Here is a 16,746-nt window from a genome sequence, read left to right on the forward strand (position 1 = left end):
ACTGTGGCAAGCTGTTTGTGAACTAGTATTTCCTGTTTGACTTTTCTTTTTTTTTTTTTTTACTACAAATCCCATAATTCCATCTTCCTCCCTCTCACACATCAGCCACCCCACCCATTGAAGCATAAATGAGCTGCATCTATTCAAAGACCCGTGGTTTTCAATGAGGGTGCCTACAGCTGTTGCATTAGTTGCAGATTGATCCCTCCACCCATTGAAGCAGACAGGCTCCCTGTCATCAGCTGACTAGTGAGTCAGGTCTCGGCCGCATTGCAAGCTGGGAAAAATCTGAGACAACAGTAATTTTGTATGCTGGTAAAAATAAATAGTGGGGTGAAAATCGCAGAAGAATTGTGAGAAAACCGTCACACACAGGTACAGACACTATATTATGAACTACACTAACTTTACAGCCCCTGTAGCATAGTCAAATAAAAAAAAAATCTAGAATACCCCTTTAAAGCTTAGGCTAAAGCTTTAGTTTACTTTAAGAAAGGTTAAATATAGACATATATGAAACAATTTAGACAGCAAATAGCAAAACAGTGAAACAAAAACAAACAAGTAACATATTCTCTAGTCAATAGTTATAGTACAGTATGTTATGTAACTAGAATAATACATTTGCTTTGCAAGATGCTCCATAATTGACGCGGTTTGTGCCCCCACCATTCACATCTATCTCCTATAAAAAAGCCACCTGTGTTGCCAGGAGAGTGCAGTAGGCAGGGATGTAGAGCAGTTTTATAAGAATGGGAGGCTGTGTGACTGACTGCTGCAATAAAATCTGCGGTGAGCTGGGAAATGCAGGTGCACAAAAAATCCCATAGGTTGCAATGTTAAATAATGAGCCCATTTCAAGACTAAGATATCACCACTGTTTGCTCAGTTGGGCTGAAACTGCCTGTAAAGTTTGTAGTCATTATTTTATAAGAAAGCAACATGTTCTCATACAGTACACATATACAAGCAAGTTTGCTGTGCAACTAATGTAATGTACCTTCAGCATGAGCTGAACGCCTTTCCTGGGACGGCCCTCTTGAATATCAAGGAAAACTGCTTGCAGCATAAACCGAGCCTGGGTCTCAGAATCATTGAGAGTTTCAGCCTCTACAATACCTGCAGTTATCAGAGCTGAACCATCAAGGGTATCCTGATCTAGAAATGTGATGTATAAAAACATTACCATTCCAGCAGTCTTACTTTCTTAAGAACACATCTTTCAATACACATGCAAACTGACAGTAGAGTGTAACATTAATGGGAGAAAACCGTCAGACACAACAGAGAAGCAGTACCATGAGGAGGTTAAGGCAGATCACATAGGAAATAGTCAAAGAAGTCAGCACTGCCAGACATACATAGAAAAATACAAGAACAATTCAGGTGGAAAGAAAAAGTGATTCTATTTTAATAAGCAACTATTACAAAAAGAATTTGTGGCAAAGATACTAGTGTCAGAGAATTTTTCCCTAAGCACATAGGGGGAGATTTATCAAAATCTGTGCAGAGGAAAATTTGCCCAGTTGCCAATAGCAACCAATCAGATCGCTTCTTTTATTTTGCAGAGGCCTGGTTAAAAATGAAAGACGCAATCTGATTAGTTGCTATGGGCAACTGGGCAGATTTTCCTCTTCACAGGTTTTGATAAATCACCCCCATATTTTTCTAACAGTGCCCTATGTGCAATAGCACGGGGCCAGAGGCGTGACGTCACACGCCATCGGCCCTGTGGTCGCCGGTAATCAGACCCAGAGCGAACACGCTCCGGGGACTGATTATAAACAGGGTGCCACGTGCAAGATCACGGGGGTCCCCAGCGGCGAGACTCCCGAGATCAGGCATCTTATCCCCTATCCTTTGGATAGGGGATAAGATGTCTAAGCACCGGAGAACCCCTTTAATTAGTGTTACTTTATAGATTTTTGTATTTGCTAGGTGAGGGGGGGGTTAATGTAAGAAAACAATGTTCACTGCTGCATTACATCCAATCATAGGCTCCTAAGACATCCTGGACTATATGAAAGCACATCTGTCACACCTTTGTGCAATGCCATAGCTTATTCATTATAATAAGCCAGGACAGGAATTAAATTGTTCTGATAACAGGATTTTAAGTTTAAAAAAACAAATTTAAAAATATTTTCTCAAAAATAAAAATTCTCAAAAAAATTAAATTTTTTTTTAAAGAAAAAAACTAAGGATGTAGCTGGTTCTCTGTCATTAAATGTATACGTTATTAGAAACAATTGAATAGATTTATAAAATAAGCATATAAGTATAGAATCTGAGCAGGACCCTTGCTACAGATTTAGATGGTTAATATCACAATAAAACATAATAAAATGCAATGAATATGCTGTTTAGTGAATGCAATCTGACGCCTTACTGAACTTAAATCCAAATGGTAATTCTGGTACTAGGATCGTAACATGGGATGTATATATTTTGTTAAAACTGGTATAATTACAATATAAGGGCGTCTTTGAAGGAAAAACGGTATCTTAGATAGTGCTAAGTGCTGATTTGGAACAGTTTATGGCAGTCTGTTAGTACTACGGCACAAGCAATTTGAGATAGTAATAAATTCAGTTGGAAAGAAAATCCTTATGCCAAACTATTCATGTGTAATAGTTATGCCCCACAGGTTGGCACTGACTGCTCCCGGCCTAAAGTTGTCTTTTACCTGTGTTCCCGAAGTAGAGATCGTAGCTGGGTACGGGTGAAGCAAAGATCGTAGCTGTGAGAAGATAATGGTGAGAAGCGCTGTTTGTGTTGTACAGCATGCAAGTGCCGGCTTCCTTGGCTGCTCTGTGGCCGGTCCGTACAAGGGCCCTGCTCAGATTCTAGTCTTATATGCTTATTTTATAAATCTATTCAATTATTTCTAATAAAATATACATTTAATTACAGAGAACCAGCTACATCCTCATTTTTTCTACCCAAAAAAAAAATTTGAGAACATTTTTAGAAATTTTTTTTTTTTTTTTTTTATATTTTTTAAAACCCTGTAATCAAAACTATTTTATTCCTGTCCACACGGAGAAGGCTGATTCCACTTATTTTTGAGCACTTCTATTTCCTTGGCACCTTTGGGTAGGGTGTAACTCAGTACCTCAGTGTAAACAGCGTTCATTGTCATAGTGTGTAGCCACCCAATTCCTATTCATTTTCAATTACATGTTATGATTGGATATTGCCAAACTGGAGTAGAAAGAAAAAATATAGAATCAAATGTACTAAAAAGACAGTTTCATCTGTTTATGTTCTGTCCAGATAAAACCTATAGTTCATTAAGCTATTAGGGCAGACCAAAGGTGTTCATACCATAAAGTGCTATGCCGCATATCTGCCTTGTAAGAATGGTGACAAGTGCAATTCGACATCTTAACCATGTGTTCATCCCTAGACGCTCTCTGGCTTCAGATTCAGTCGGATGCGTGGAAGATTCTTCTTTAACAATTTCTTGTCTTATCTTAAAATAAATCATAAGTGATTAAATTATGGCAATACATATTTAAACATGTATGAACAGATTTATCAATCTGTCTGAGACAAAACTGTCTAACTGACCCATAGCAACTAATCACAGATCAGCTTTCATGTTACTAGAACTCTTTGAGATACAGTATGAAAGTTGAGGTATGACCGGTTGCTATGGACAAATCATAGAGTTTTTGTCTCAGACAAACTAATAAATCTGGGCAATAGTTCTAGAAAGCAATATAGGAAATATTCTTATAATGTATGTTTATATAGTATTATAATAAAATGCTAATAAACTCTATAGGCAGAATACAGGCACATGTAAGATGGTATGTAAGCTGAATGCTTTCTAGCTAATGATAATTAAATTACTGCATTGGTATTCATCATCAACCTCTTGTACTGAAGACATGAACCACAGACTGTACACAGCTTATGATTCTGTGCATAATATATATATATATATATATATATATATATATATATATATATATACACACACATGCTCTGTGTTTTGTGGAAATGCTTTTTTAGTTTTTAGTGTTCTCATTTTGAGGTACATACAACCTTTACATTACTATCTTTTCCTTTTTTAGTGGAGGCAGATTATCAAAATAGTGCTATTTTTGCATTATTTTTTTGTTACAGCATTCACCATGTGGCAATATATTTTCATATATTAGGTCATTATGGATGCAGCAAAACCAAATATGTTTAGTTTTCTTTATGTTTTTCTCGGTTTAAAAAAAAAAAAAAATTATTATTATTCTGGTAGAGATTTATCAAGACCTGTACAGAGAAAAGTTGTACAGTTGACCATAGCAACCAGATTTCTTTTTGTATGAAAAAAACAAACAAAAAAAAACCTTTGAAAAATGGAAAAATAAATAACAAATCTGGTTGCTATGGACAACTGCAACACTTGCACAGGTTTTGATAAATCTCCCCCTTTATGTTTTATATAAAAATTGATTTTTGAGGGGAATTGATATACTTTTATTTTTTGGGATGTTATTTTATAATTAATTTTTTTTTTTTACTTTTTAAACTAGTCTTACTAGGGGACTTTCACATGTGGTCTGCTGATCATTCACAAAATAAACTGCTCTGCTCTTATGCTGACAGGTTTGATTTGCAGCATTTAATGGGTTAAACTGGGTTAAAATGGGTTAATGAGCAGAAAGAGTTGAGCAGACTAATATGCAGGTTTGTGGGAAAAGTTCCAGGATAACTTTTTATTTATGTAAATATCGGCTTATTCTGCTCTAAAACATGATGGCTGCAGATTGAACACAGTTTTCACTGTGGCAGGTTCCCTTTAAGCAATATAGTTGATTCAGGCTATGTCTCCACTTGTTTTTTTTTTTGTACACCTAAAAAAAACGCCAGAAAAACTGCCACAGGTTTTTCCTGAGTTTTGGCAGTTTTTCTGGCGTTTTCCCTGTTGTGTGGAAACAGCCAAATTTGTCCCCTGCGGCAGTTTTTTCACTGTCTTCAGGTACCACTCTGTGGGTCGGATGCTGAGCGCCCGGTCCACAGAGTGTAAGGAGGTGAGGAGTGATGTACAGCATCACTACTCAACTCCCCCGGGCCGTATAGTATACAGGTGGGCATAGTGTACCTGTGTATACTATACAGGAGCCGGGAATCTTGTCACCAGACTGACAGGACTCCCTGCTCCTATAGCCCCTTTGTGCGGTATACAGAATATACAGCTATCTATAGATAGCTGTATATAGTGTATACAGAACAGGAGGTCCACTTACCTTCCTCGCTCCCTGTCCCCGTCGTGTCAGTGTAGCCTCACCCCTAGAGATGACATCATTAGGGGGGCGGAGCTACAGACGGGAGTCAGGCTAGTAAGGCTCTGTGAAGCTCTGTTCACATTGTGCGTTTTGTATAATGTGAACAGACCCTTCTGGCAGTGTCTTCCCAGATAGGGAGACTCCAGCTGTTGCTAAACTACAACTCCCAGCATGCCCAGACAGCCAAAGGCTGTCTGGACATGCTGGGAGTTGTAGTTTTGCAACAATTGGAGGCTCGCTGTTTGGGAAGACATTGCAATATGGGCGCCCTAACCAGCGACAAAAATGTACTAACCAATATTTTGTGTTTTTTTTTCTTCTCGTTTCAGATCCGTGTATGCAGAGGATTACGGTGGATTCAATGGATTACGGTGGATGAACATTTTTTTTTTTCTATTAATAAAATGGTTAACGAGGGCTGTGTTTTTTTTAAATAAAATAATTTTTCCAATGTGTTGTTTTTTTTTTTAAATTGAATTTTCAGGCTTAGTAGTGGAAGCCGGTCTTATTGACGGAATCCATTACAAGCCAGGGCTTAGCGTTAGCCCCAAAAACAGCTAACGCCAACCCCCAATTATTACCCCGGTACCCACCGCCACAGGGGTGCCGGGAAGAGCTGGTACCAACAGGCCCGGAGCGTCAAAAATGGCACTCCTGGGCCTAGGTGGTAACAGGCTGGCGTTATTTAGGCTGGGGAGGGCCAGTATCAATGGTCCTCCCCACCCTGGTAATGTCAGGCTGTTGCTGTTTGGTTGTTATTGTGCTGAGAATGAAAATACGGGGTACCCTATGCGTTTTTTTATTTTTTTATATATAAATAAATTAAATTTAAAAAAACGCATAGGGTTCCCCGTATTTTCATTCTCAGCACAATACCAACCAAACAGCAACAGCCTGGCGTTACCAGGGTGGGCGAGGACCATTGTTACTGGCCCTCCCCAGCCTAAATAACGCCAGCCTGTTACCGCCTAGGCCCAAGAGCGCCATTTTTGACGCTCTAGGCCTGTTGGTACCAGCTCTTCCTGGCACCCCTGTGGCGGTGGGTACCGGGGTAATAATTGGGGGTTAGCGCTAGCTGTTTTTGGGGCTAACGCTAAGCCCTGGCTTAGTAATGGATTCCGTCAATAAGACAGCTTCCACTACTAAGCCTGAATATTCAATAAAAAAAAAAAACACGACACATTGCAAAAATTATTTTATTTAAAAAAAACACCCCCCCACAGCCCTCGTTAACCATTTTATTAAAAGAAAAAAAATCCAGTTCATCCATTGTAATCCTCTGCATACACGGATCTGAAAGGAGAAGCAAAAAAAACCACAAAAAAATGGGTTAGGAAATTTTTTGCGCTCTCCGCAGGGGAGAGTGCCCATAATGCAATGTCTTCTCAAACAGGGAACCTCCAATTGGTGCAAAATTACAACTCCCAGCATGCCCAGACAGCCTTTGGCTGTCTGGGCACGCTGGGAGTTGTAGTTTAGCAACAGATGGTGTCTCCCTATCTGGGAAGACACTGCCAGAAGGGTCTGTTCACATTATACAAAACGGACAATGTGAACAGAGCTTCACAGAGCCTTACTAGCCTGACTCCCGTCTGTAGCTCCGCCCCCTAATGATGTCATCACTAGGGGCGGAGCTACAGGGTCCCGCGGAGACTGGAGGGAGGTAAGGGGACTACTTCATCTTCTGTATACACTATATACAGCTATCTATAGATAGCTGTATATATTGTATACCAATCATAGGGTTAACCGACACTGTCCAGAAGTGTAAGTTAACTCTTTCCTTGCCGGGCTTGCGCATAGCGCACAGCTCAGCAAGGGGTATACACATTGCAGGCTCACTGTAAGTTCTTGCTGGGCAGTAGGTATACGATGTATATCTTACCGCTCAGGATTAGCTGTTCTCCCGGCTCTGTAGCCTTGAGAACAGCTGAACCCGAGAGTAACTTCAGGAGGATCGCAGCGGGTGTCAGGAGGAGTGACATGCGCTGTGATCTGTCCCTTACTGCAGGTATTACTACTCCCAACATGGGGCGCACACTGCTCCATGCTGGGTGCAGTAGTACCTGCATTAATAGATCGCAACGAGTGTAACTTCTGACACCCGCTGGGATCCTCCTGTATAATGTATAGATGCGGTGGCCGCTCTTCTATGGTACCCTGCACTGACGTATATATACACATATTCATATATCCCACAGAGTTGTGATTGGCTGGAACCATCTGACCAATCACAGCTCTCTGCGGGAAATATGAATATGTGTATATATACGGCAGTGCAGGGACCATAGAAGAGCAGAGGCATCTATACATTATACAGGAGGATCGCAAAGGGGCGATCTGTCAATTAGTACAGGTACTACTACTCCCATCATGGAACAGTGTGTTCCATGCTGTGAGTAGAAGTACTACCTAAAAAATGTGTAAAAAAAAGTTAAAAACACGCACACACTACATTTTTATTATTGTCGGCTACATTTTTAGGTCCCCACCCGTGCAAATAAATTGATCCCTGTTTAAAAATGTATTAAAATTTCGTTCTAAAAAAGATATATTTCGTTAAATACAATTTTTTCCATCACTACTATATCTTTTTTATTTTTTAATGATACCCTACGAAACTTTTATAAAAAAGGTATCTTCATCACATTTTGGGATCGCTAAAGTCCAAAAAAGAATAAAAACGCCTGATAAAACTCCAAAGTTAAAACCCACATGGCGTTTTTCTTGGCATTTTTTCACTCCCATAGACTTCTATGGGAGAAAAACGCCAAGATTTTCCCGAAAAAACGCCAGTCTCGACAAGAGGTCGTTTTTTAAAAACTGCCAAGGAGCCCAAAAACGCCAAAAGGATTAAAAAAACGCCAAACTGAAAAACGCCAAGTGGATTTGGCATTTTGCAGTTTACTATTGACTTACAGCTAACATCTGGCCGTAGCGTTTTTTCACCCAAAAAACGCCATGCGGCAGAATGGGCGTTTTTATTGGCGTTTTTGTAAAAAAACAAAAAACAAGTGGAAACCTAGCCTCATGCAACTATGCTCATATACCTGAAATGGAATTATTATCATTATATTTGTATTGCTATGTAACACCCTGAATGCTACATTTTTATATGCCTAAAACCCAAAAAGCAGGGAATAAAAAAAATAACCTATTATATGTTTTTGTTCTGCAGGTCTCACTTCTTCAACTATATGACCTGTCTCTGCCACATTTCCATTACTACTGGTATTTCAATAGTATTTCCATTTCTCTAAATATGTCTGTATTGTTTCCCATGAAAGCTAATTTCCCTATTTTTAAGCTATGTATACTTTCAAATAAACATAGCACTTATCATACAAAGCAATTGCAATGGCAATACAAGCCATTGTTTTAAATGGTTATTACCATCTCAACTTACTTGTAAGGCACTTGTAGGGCACATCAAGTAAAATATTTTTGCAAATACATTTATTTAGCAAACTTGCCTCCTTCTTCTTTAGCTGCTTCTTTTCTCCCCTAGTAGACAGCCAATTGCCTAGGTTTCCATCCACCACGCCACTGTGTGTGTATATATACATGTGTGTGTATGTATATATATATATATATTATATATATATAGCTTCTAGAGTGGTGTGGTGGTCAGTGACCTATATAACAAGCTAAAGCAGGAGTATCAGGAGGCAAGTTCGCTAAATGAATGTTTATGCGAAAATATTTAACTTGTTGTGTTCTGAAAGTTTAACTATATGAGGTGAGAAAGAAATATCCCTTAAAACAGTATACCACAGTTTAAAGACATAGGGGGAAATTAATCAAAACCTGTGTAAAGGGAAAATTGCCCAGTTAGCTATAGCTACCAATCAGATTGCTTATTTAAAGGGGTACTCCGGTGGTTAAGATTTTTGGCTATATTGCATCTTAGTAGCTTAAACAACAAGAATAGAAATGAAACAAAACAAATAGGGTAAGTAAAAAACAGAAAAACATGTTGACCACCGGAGTACCCCTTTATTTTTTAAAAGAGCATCTGAAAAGTAAAAAAAAGTTATCTGATTGGTTGGTATGGGCAACTAGTCAACTTTTCCTCTGCATAGGTTTTGATAAATCTCCCCCATAGACATTACATGGGTATAACTACAGGACACCTATACATTTGGTATACTGGCTTACTGGCAGCAATAAATATGTAAACATAATGCAACAAGTATGAGGCAATGGGAAAGCGTGTAAAAAGAATGTAGGCAAAATGTTTCATTTGCACAAGTAAAAGTATGATAGCAAGGTATTTCTGTCAGTGCTTACTTGCCCATCTTTACGGTCATGTTTAGCTTTGGTTGTGAATAGTTTGGCTTCCTGTAGAATCTTCAGTGCAGAAAATGAGAAAGCAATGCTGCAATTATTATAAAAAGAAAAAATTATAGGTCATGCTGTACATATTACCACCTTTGGGTATATTACAATGAATATAAACTCTGTAGTAATGTACGCATTGCTATAGGGCATCATTCAGGATGGGTCTGCTATAAATTTGGAAAATATGCTACGTACTTGCATGTTAAATCCATAAGTGCAGATATTTCAGTACAAACGCCGCTGCAGATCTACAGCCAAATCAATGCCCAACAAAAAATTTCATACAGAAAATCCACGGCAGACCCCTATGTGTGAAGGCATGCTCCCATTTACAATTTATTCGAGTTGACTCAAGTCTCATGCAAACTCAAAACTCTATTTTACCCCATCCATTTATTAGATACTGTCCTTCCTTAGTCATGACTTTTATGTGCACCTTGTGTGATGCTTACCTTTCTGCAATGTGCTGCCTTTGCTGTGCTATTTCGGAAAGTTGAAGCTTTGCTTCTATTGCCATTTCTAGGTCGACTGCCGTACATTCTGAAAGGTGATTATATTTCTTCCCTACATTCTGAAGAATGTATTTTACTCTTTCCTCTGCTTCTTTTAATAACATGTCCTAAATTAAGAACAAAACAAACAGTAAATTGGTGAGAATGCTGCCCAGATTTATCTAAAATATCTTAGATAAAAAACTGTCTTGTTTGCCAATAGCAAGTAATAAGAGCTCAGCTTTCATTTCTCAAACTGTCCTGGTAAAATGAAAGCTGAGCTCTAAAAAGTCCGTTTTTGATAAATCTGGGCATATGTCCCTAGAATACCTGTTTAGAAATAGATATTAAGAATTTGAAATTCTAATTTTCTTCAAGTTTTGTACAACTAAAAGGTAACCACTTCGGAGAAATATTTAACAAATGTTCTAATCTGTCTTCCCTAAAACCTCAGCTCATATACACACTGTAGCTTGTGATGCGTCACCCTTACGAATACCATTATGAAACCTAAGCTTCATGGTGACAACTCTCTTTCTCCTATGGAAATACTGAGGTTTCATATGAGATGCAAAGTGCATCAGTCTTACTGTGAACTATATGCAGCTTTGTGTCACCATGGAGCCCTATCCAATGTAATATACATAGTATTCCACAAATACTAAGCTCATCCTTCAAATGTAACAAACCTTTAATTTTGATAGTGTAAGATCTTGTTTAGATGCAAGCTGTATTGGAGCATCACTTTCACCCTTGTCTTCTGCAGGAAAAGAAAACGCAATATTATAATCCAGAATCATAATCGTCCTAAGAGAAATAAAGTTTTGGGAAGGTGTCACAATACCACAATAAAATGGATGCACATAACTACTGGACTGTCTCACTGGACTTTTGGTGGGGAAGCAGAATGAAGAATTTGTACAGTTTGTGGCTGTTGTATAAGGGATTGTGCTCACACAATGTTCCTATTTAGCCTGCGTATTATTGACTCATATATTGTCCTTACTGAATTCTCTGCTTTCATGTTTCATGTTTTTTCTCCTTTAATAGAATACATGTAAGACAAGAACTATTTCTTAGTACAACTTGTCTCATAAGTATTTTTTGATAAATCATAATCAGGCTTATGTAAAGATGTATTTTACGTATAGAAACAAAAAATTTATGCCCTAAGTGTCTAATCGCTGGGGGTCTTGGACCCCCCCCCCCCCCCGCGATCACCTGCCCAGTGGCCTTCTCTCTTCATGCACGGAGCAATCTCCTCTCTGTGCAAAGAGATTGTGGACCCCGCACAAAAACTGTGGTCGACAGACCCACTCTATGTATCTCTATGGGAGAACCGCGGTGCCGTGCAGGAGAATGTGGGGGTCCCAGCAGTCTAGCCCATCACAATCACCTTTGGATAGGGGATACGTTTTTCTTACACTGCAGTACCCCTTTAAAAAATACATAACGCAGTTAAATATAGTGCAATGGTAATCAACAAAGTGCGCATAGCAAATTTGTAAACAATCGTATTCTTAAAAGGGATACACAGAAGGCAGCAGGGTATCAATGTGTCATATCACATGACAGCGGTGGTTCCGTTACAACAAGGGGGCCCCCAATTTAATCGTCAACTATCCACTGGATAACCCTCATACTAACCTTAATCTCCTGCCTGAGGCCCTAAAAATTATGATGCATCATCATCAAATATTGACACAAAATATATTCCACACATTAAAAAAATAAATGTAATTTTAACTTGCTGCAGCTACTGCACCTGCTACTGATAGTATGGAAATGCAGGACAGTGAGGCAGCTAGCTGGGTGACAGAAAGAAGGTGGTGTAGGGGGAAAAGGGCCAGGGAAGCTAGTCCTGATATGGCACACCCCAACAAGTCTGTAAAGTCAAGGGATGAGGGGAATGTAAGTCTTGCTGCAGAGAGACACTGCCTCTGACAGCCAGGGAAAGGGCTAACAGACTACTGGGAGGGGGAGGTGAAGACCCAGTAGTCTTAAAGTAAATTGCCACCAATTACAACATAGAGATAGATGAAGGGTCATATTTTCCTGGAACAAATACCTTCCCGGTAGAAAGATGTTTCTACTCATATGTCCTTAACTGAGAAAAGGGAATCCTGAACGCCACAAAACATGCTACGGTTACTGGCCTATCAAGGTTTGCTCTGGGTTCTGGTATGGGTTAATATGGATGGGTCTTCCACTTTTTTTGTCCAAGATGGCAAATAGAAAAAAATAAAAATAATAATAATAAAGAAAATAAAAACTCTTAGTTTTTACTACACAAGCTACCTAGAGACATTTCTCTTGTCCCTAAATGAAAGTCTGGCCTTGCTGGAGAAAAATAGACAGGCAAACAGAATAGACAAGGTCTCTACAAGGAAATACGGCAAAAAGTGGCTTCCTCAGCATGGGGGAAAAAAACTGTTAAATCGATCTTTTAAGAAAAAAATCTAACAATATTTCCATGCATAATATAAAGATTTGCCATATGCATACTTTGTGATATTAATTACAAGAAAGAGGAAGGTGATTTTATATTTAGGATAGGAGAGAGATACAGCATCAATGATAGCCAATGGCACACTATAAATGACATGCCATTTGCTTTATGAGTAATCTTAACAGCTATAATGACAGCGGTAAATACTTGGCAATACTTTAAAGTAAAAGTGGCTATTTTGTTCTGTTACCTAACAAGGTTGGTTCTTGGTTTTCACTCTGCTGCTTTGTTCTGTCCCCAGTCACATAATATCCAGGCTCCTTCGATACTTCAGGGATGGCATTAATCGTAGAAGACAGTTTTAGGATGAAATGTGTTTTAGTCAGTACCAGCTTATTCATGGTTGCCTGATCACACACTGAAAGCAGACAAGGACTGGGTTTTCTGTTGAGAATCTCTTCTAGTGCCTGTAGATGTCAACAGAGCATATACAATGTATTTAATAACCAGATTACCTCAATTTTCTACATAGGATTACTGCTTTAACAGCAAATATAATATTTATAATAATAAATAATCACATTGGTATTTTAGCCAAAGCATTCTAAGCTACAATATTTTGTAGCTGGATGTTTTGTGATCTAGACTGTGTTCCTCAATTAAATAAGCCTTAGAGACAAGAACTGCACCTTTAGGGGAGCAAATATCAAACTATAGCTATTGCTGTAAGGAACAGATCTGACTTATTTTAGTCACAAAACCACGAGGGTATACCTAGTAATGACAGCACACTTTCCTGTAAAAATAGGTAGCAAAATATTATTTTCCAACAAAAACGCTCCTATTTTGGTGTATACAACAGTAGATATAAAACAAACTACACTCATGATGTAAATAAGTTAAGCTAATTAAGTTAAGAAAGGATAATATTTAGTAAGGAACATGATGGTAATGCCTTACTTGCCAAAATGTTGACATTTATTTTTGCTTACAGCATACCAGTCAATTCAAAAGATTTTTTTAAACCTGCATGGTTTGGTAAAAACACCCTTTAGAGTGGTGAGGTGATTTTAGTTCTCTCTCCGCTGTTATTTTTTCCACTTTTTTATTCCCCCCCCCTAGGAGACTTTTATAAGAAATTATTCTACAGCTTAAAAAGATAAATGCAATGCATATGCAATTGACTAACTGCCAGCCTAGCAGAGGCCTCTGGCCGCTTTGACAACCAATTGGCACCTTGTGATTACATTGCAGGGATGCCAATCAGAATACTTCACCACTAATGATGCATCCTATAACTGTTTATAGGATGACACAAACGCTATTAATTGTGGCATGGAAACAGTTAAATGACCAATATTGAAGTGATCTCAGATGGCGGTCATGATTAGCGGGTTACAGTTACAGATAGGAGCTGATACCTGCCTGGTACTCCCTCACTTGAGCCATACCGTATATGTACGTCATGGGTCAAGCAAGGGGTTAATATATTTAACTTTTCATAAAAAACTTTTTGTCAGTTTTCCACATAATCACTCACCACTGGCCTAAATGTGATGCTTATAGCTAATTGCCTAGGGTTAGAACCAATAGTTCAGCTTTCGCGTCGAGCATACTCAATGGCAGCACTAGATGTTACAGGATAGACAGCAGATTATGAGAATTAGGAACTAGTATGAGAGGCTCAGCAATGGGGGAGCACAATATGAACTGCAGCGGAGTGTGGAGACTTGGGGGGAGATTTATCAAAGCCTATTTAGAGGGAAAGTTGCTGAGTTGCCCATAGTAACCAATCAGATCACTTCTTTCATTTCTCAGAGGCCTTTTCAAAAATGAAAGAAGCAATCTGATTGGTTACTATGGGCAACTCAACAACTTTTCTTCTAAACAGGTTTTGATAAATCGCCCCCTTGCTCTTTAGCAGGTCAGTGTACACAAGGGCATGATAGCATACAGTGGATGTCAGCAAAGCATGATAAGAATTGTAGCCTGCTACCCACATGGGCTACCAGTAAAACTAAGCCTACTCTTGATGCACACGTGGAACAAAATTATAGCCCACTGTAGGAGCACATTGGGAGCAACATCATGACAAAGAAAATGTAAGCATACATGTTTAGGATGTAGGATTAGTGTTATACTGCAGTCTACTTTCAAGATTTTTGCCCAAACTGGCATACACCTTTATAGATGAACCTCCAATACATTTCTTATCATTCTATGTTTCATTGGAAGCTGTTGGTAACCATCGCTGGGACTAAAGCATCTAAATTTGTATTGCTATCTCAATTGCACAGTTGTATTATGGAATTATTATGGAAAAATTCTTAGTTTCAAAACATGGTATTTGTATGTTTGATCAGTACTAGGTCCTAGAGCCCTGTGAGAGTATCAGTGTATATAGTCAGAAAAATATTTCCTTTTTAGCTTCTTCGATTTACAAATTCTTGGATTACATAGTTTTTAGAATCCTTTGATTGTACCATTAAGGTAATAATAAAAAAAGCAAACTGAAAGAGCACATCCTACCTGTAAGTTTTCACTGGAGAGAAGAGTCTTTGATGGTAAGAACTTCAAAGTTGCCTGGAATTAAAGAGTAAAGTTAAAACCCATCATCTTCTAATTGATCATTCAGACTCACCAGCAAACCAAATACCAGTAATTCTCTATAGAAATGGAAATAAATACATACACACAAGCACACATGTAAACATGCTTTACCAGAACTTTCACAGCTGATGAGAATCCTTCATGTGGTCTTCTCGGAATTCTTTTACCACTGTTTAGGAGGAAATATTCATGGAAGGCTTCAGAGAACAGATGAAGATCTGTGAGGACTTTAACCTTCAAAGAAACAATATAATTAAGAATTACAGCATTTTGGCAATAACTTTGCATTCAACAAACATACAATGGGGCCCTAGAGAACCAAGTTTAATACCAATAATACCAGACACTTTTCCCTTAACCACAGCTGGGGCCCCAGCCACTTACCTGTCCAAAGTGCCCCCACCTTCCTGAATGAAAGCAAGTGATGGCCTGTTCAACCAATCACAGGCTGAGGCTGGACATCACTGTGGCCAGTAATTGGCTGTGAAGGCTATCACTTGCTCTCGTCCAGGAAGGTGGGGGCTGGAGCATGTTGAGAATGGTTAAGTAGCCAAAGCACAATACAGGAGACTGCAAAGGGTCCCAGCGTTCAGAACCCCTAGCGATCAGACATTTGTGCCCTATAACAGTTTTTTTTTTTACCACCTTCATCATATTCAGCTAACTTTCTAAAAAAAAAAAAAAAAATTGATATCCACAATCCGAGGGATTTATGAAATTCTTCACTGTTTTTGGAGTCTTAAAAGAGTAGCTGTCACCAAGTAAAACTTTTGATATATGTTACCTTATGTAATTCTAAGACAGTTTGAAAATCAGTTTCATTAGAAAAAACAGGCACCAGGTGGCACTGTTCTGTTCGCAGTCGCTACTAATACAGTGAGTTTGGTCTCCTGCTGGCCTGGCAGGAGACCAAACTCAGGAAAAAATTAGGCAAAGAGCGAGACACAGCTCTCGCTCACTGCCTGTCAAGCAGACAGGCGAGAGCGAGTGCTGTGCGTGCCACGCAGCACCTCCCTGACATGGCCTCATCAGGCTCTGCCCCTCTGGAGAGCTGGACGGCAGCAAGCGCCAACCGAACTAAGTGCAGCGCAGAACACAGAATAGGAGAGCTGCATTGAGCAAGAAGAGGAGAGGGAACTGAAAAACAAGCAGCACAGCAGCGCTCGGCACGTCAGGTCTTTGCTCCTATACTCCTCCTCCCTGTAAAGCATGTGCAGTGCTATACAAGAAGGAGGAGACCTCAGAACAGCCTGCCATACAACAGGCTAAGCATCTCTGTGCGCTCCCAACATGGAGCGCAGAAGAGATGAAGTGAGGGCAGGAGTGGGCCCCCAGCAGACTTCAGTGACGTTGCGCCTGCTGGGGCACGCCCACATCCTCCTGCCAGCAGCTCACTCTAGTTGAGCAAGAACACTGGTGAGAAACAGAGCTTTTTAAAGCTCTAAAAAATTTAAGGGGGGGGGGGGGATGTTAGGTGTAGTTAAGGGGCAAGGGGGAAAAAGGGAAATATAGTAAATGAAACCATAAAGGCCTTTGTGCGAGTATGTATAGGCACTGCCTAGTA

At 39.3% G+C, this 16,746-nt stretch overlaps 1 protein-coding gene and 1 long non-coding RNA gene across 2 annotated transcripts in view; one reads left to right on the plus strand and one right to left on the minus strand.

Moving 5' to 3' along the window:
* LOC130369347 (uncharacterized) overlaps positions 1–11,181 on the plus strand; it is a 73,468-nt gene extending 62,287 nt beyond the window's left edge. Inside the window, exons 3-4 of the long non-coding RNA XR_008892727.1 lie at positions 8,470–8,522; positions 10,890–11,181. This is a non-coding gene — a long non-coding RNA (uncharacterized LOC130369347). The remainder of the gene's footprint in view (positions 1–8,469; positions 8,523–10,889) is intronic.
* The window catches only part of CFAP54 (cilia and flagella associated protein 54), a 395,393-nt gene that overhangs the window by 95,341 nt on the left and 283,306 nt on the right, over positions 1–16,746 (minus strand). Inside the window, exons 48-55 of the mRNA XM_056574483.1 lie at positions 15,294–15,416; positions 15,102–15,155; positions 12,823–13,039; positions 10,813–10,883; positions 10,085–10,251; positions 9,582–9,669; positions 3,328–3,475; positions 1,001–1,158 (exon numbers count right to left, since the gene is read on the minus strand). Of these exons, the coding sequence (XP_056430458.1) occupies positions 1,001–1,158; positions 3,328–3,475; positions 9,582–9,669; positions 10,085–10,251; positions 10,813–10,883; positions 12,823–13,039; positions 15,102–15,155; positions 15,294–15,416 (1,026 nt within the window). The remainder of the gene's footprint in view (positions 1–1,000; positions 1,159–3,327; positions 3,476–9,581; positions 9,670–10,084; positions 10,252–10,812; positions 10,884–12,822; positions 13,040–15,101; positions 15,156–15,293; positions 15,417–16,746) is intronic.

The sequence above is a fragment of the Hyla sarda genome, chromosome 4 (assembly GCF_029499605.1).
Source record: "Hyla sarda isolate aHylSar1 chromosome 4, aHylSar1.hap1, whole genome shotgun sequence".
NCBI classification, from domain to species: Eukaryota; Metazoa; Chordata; class Amphibia; order Anura; family Hylidae; genus Hyla; species Hyla sarda.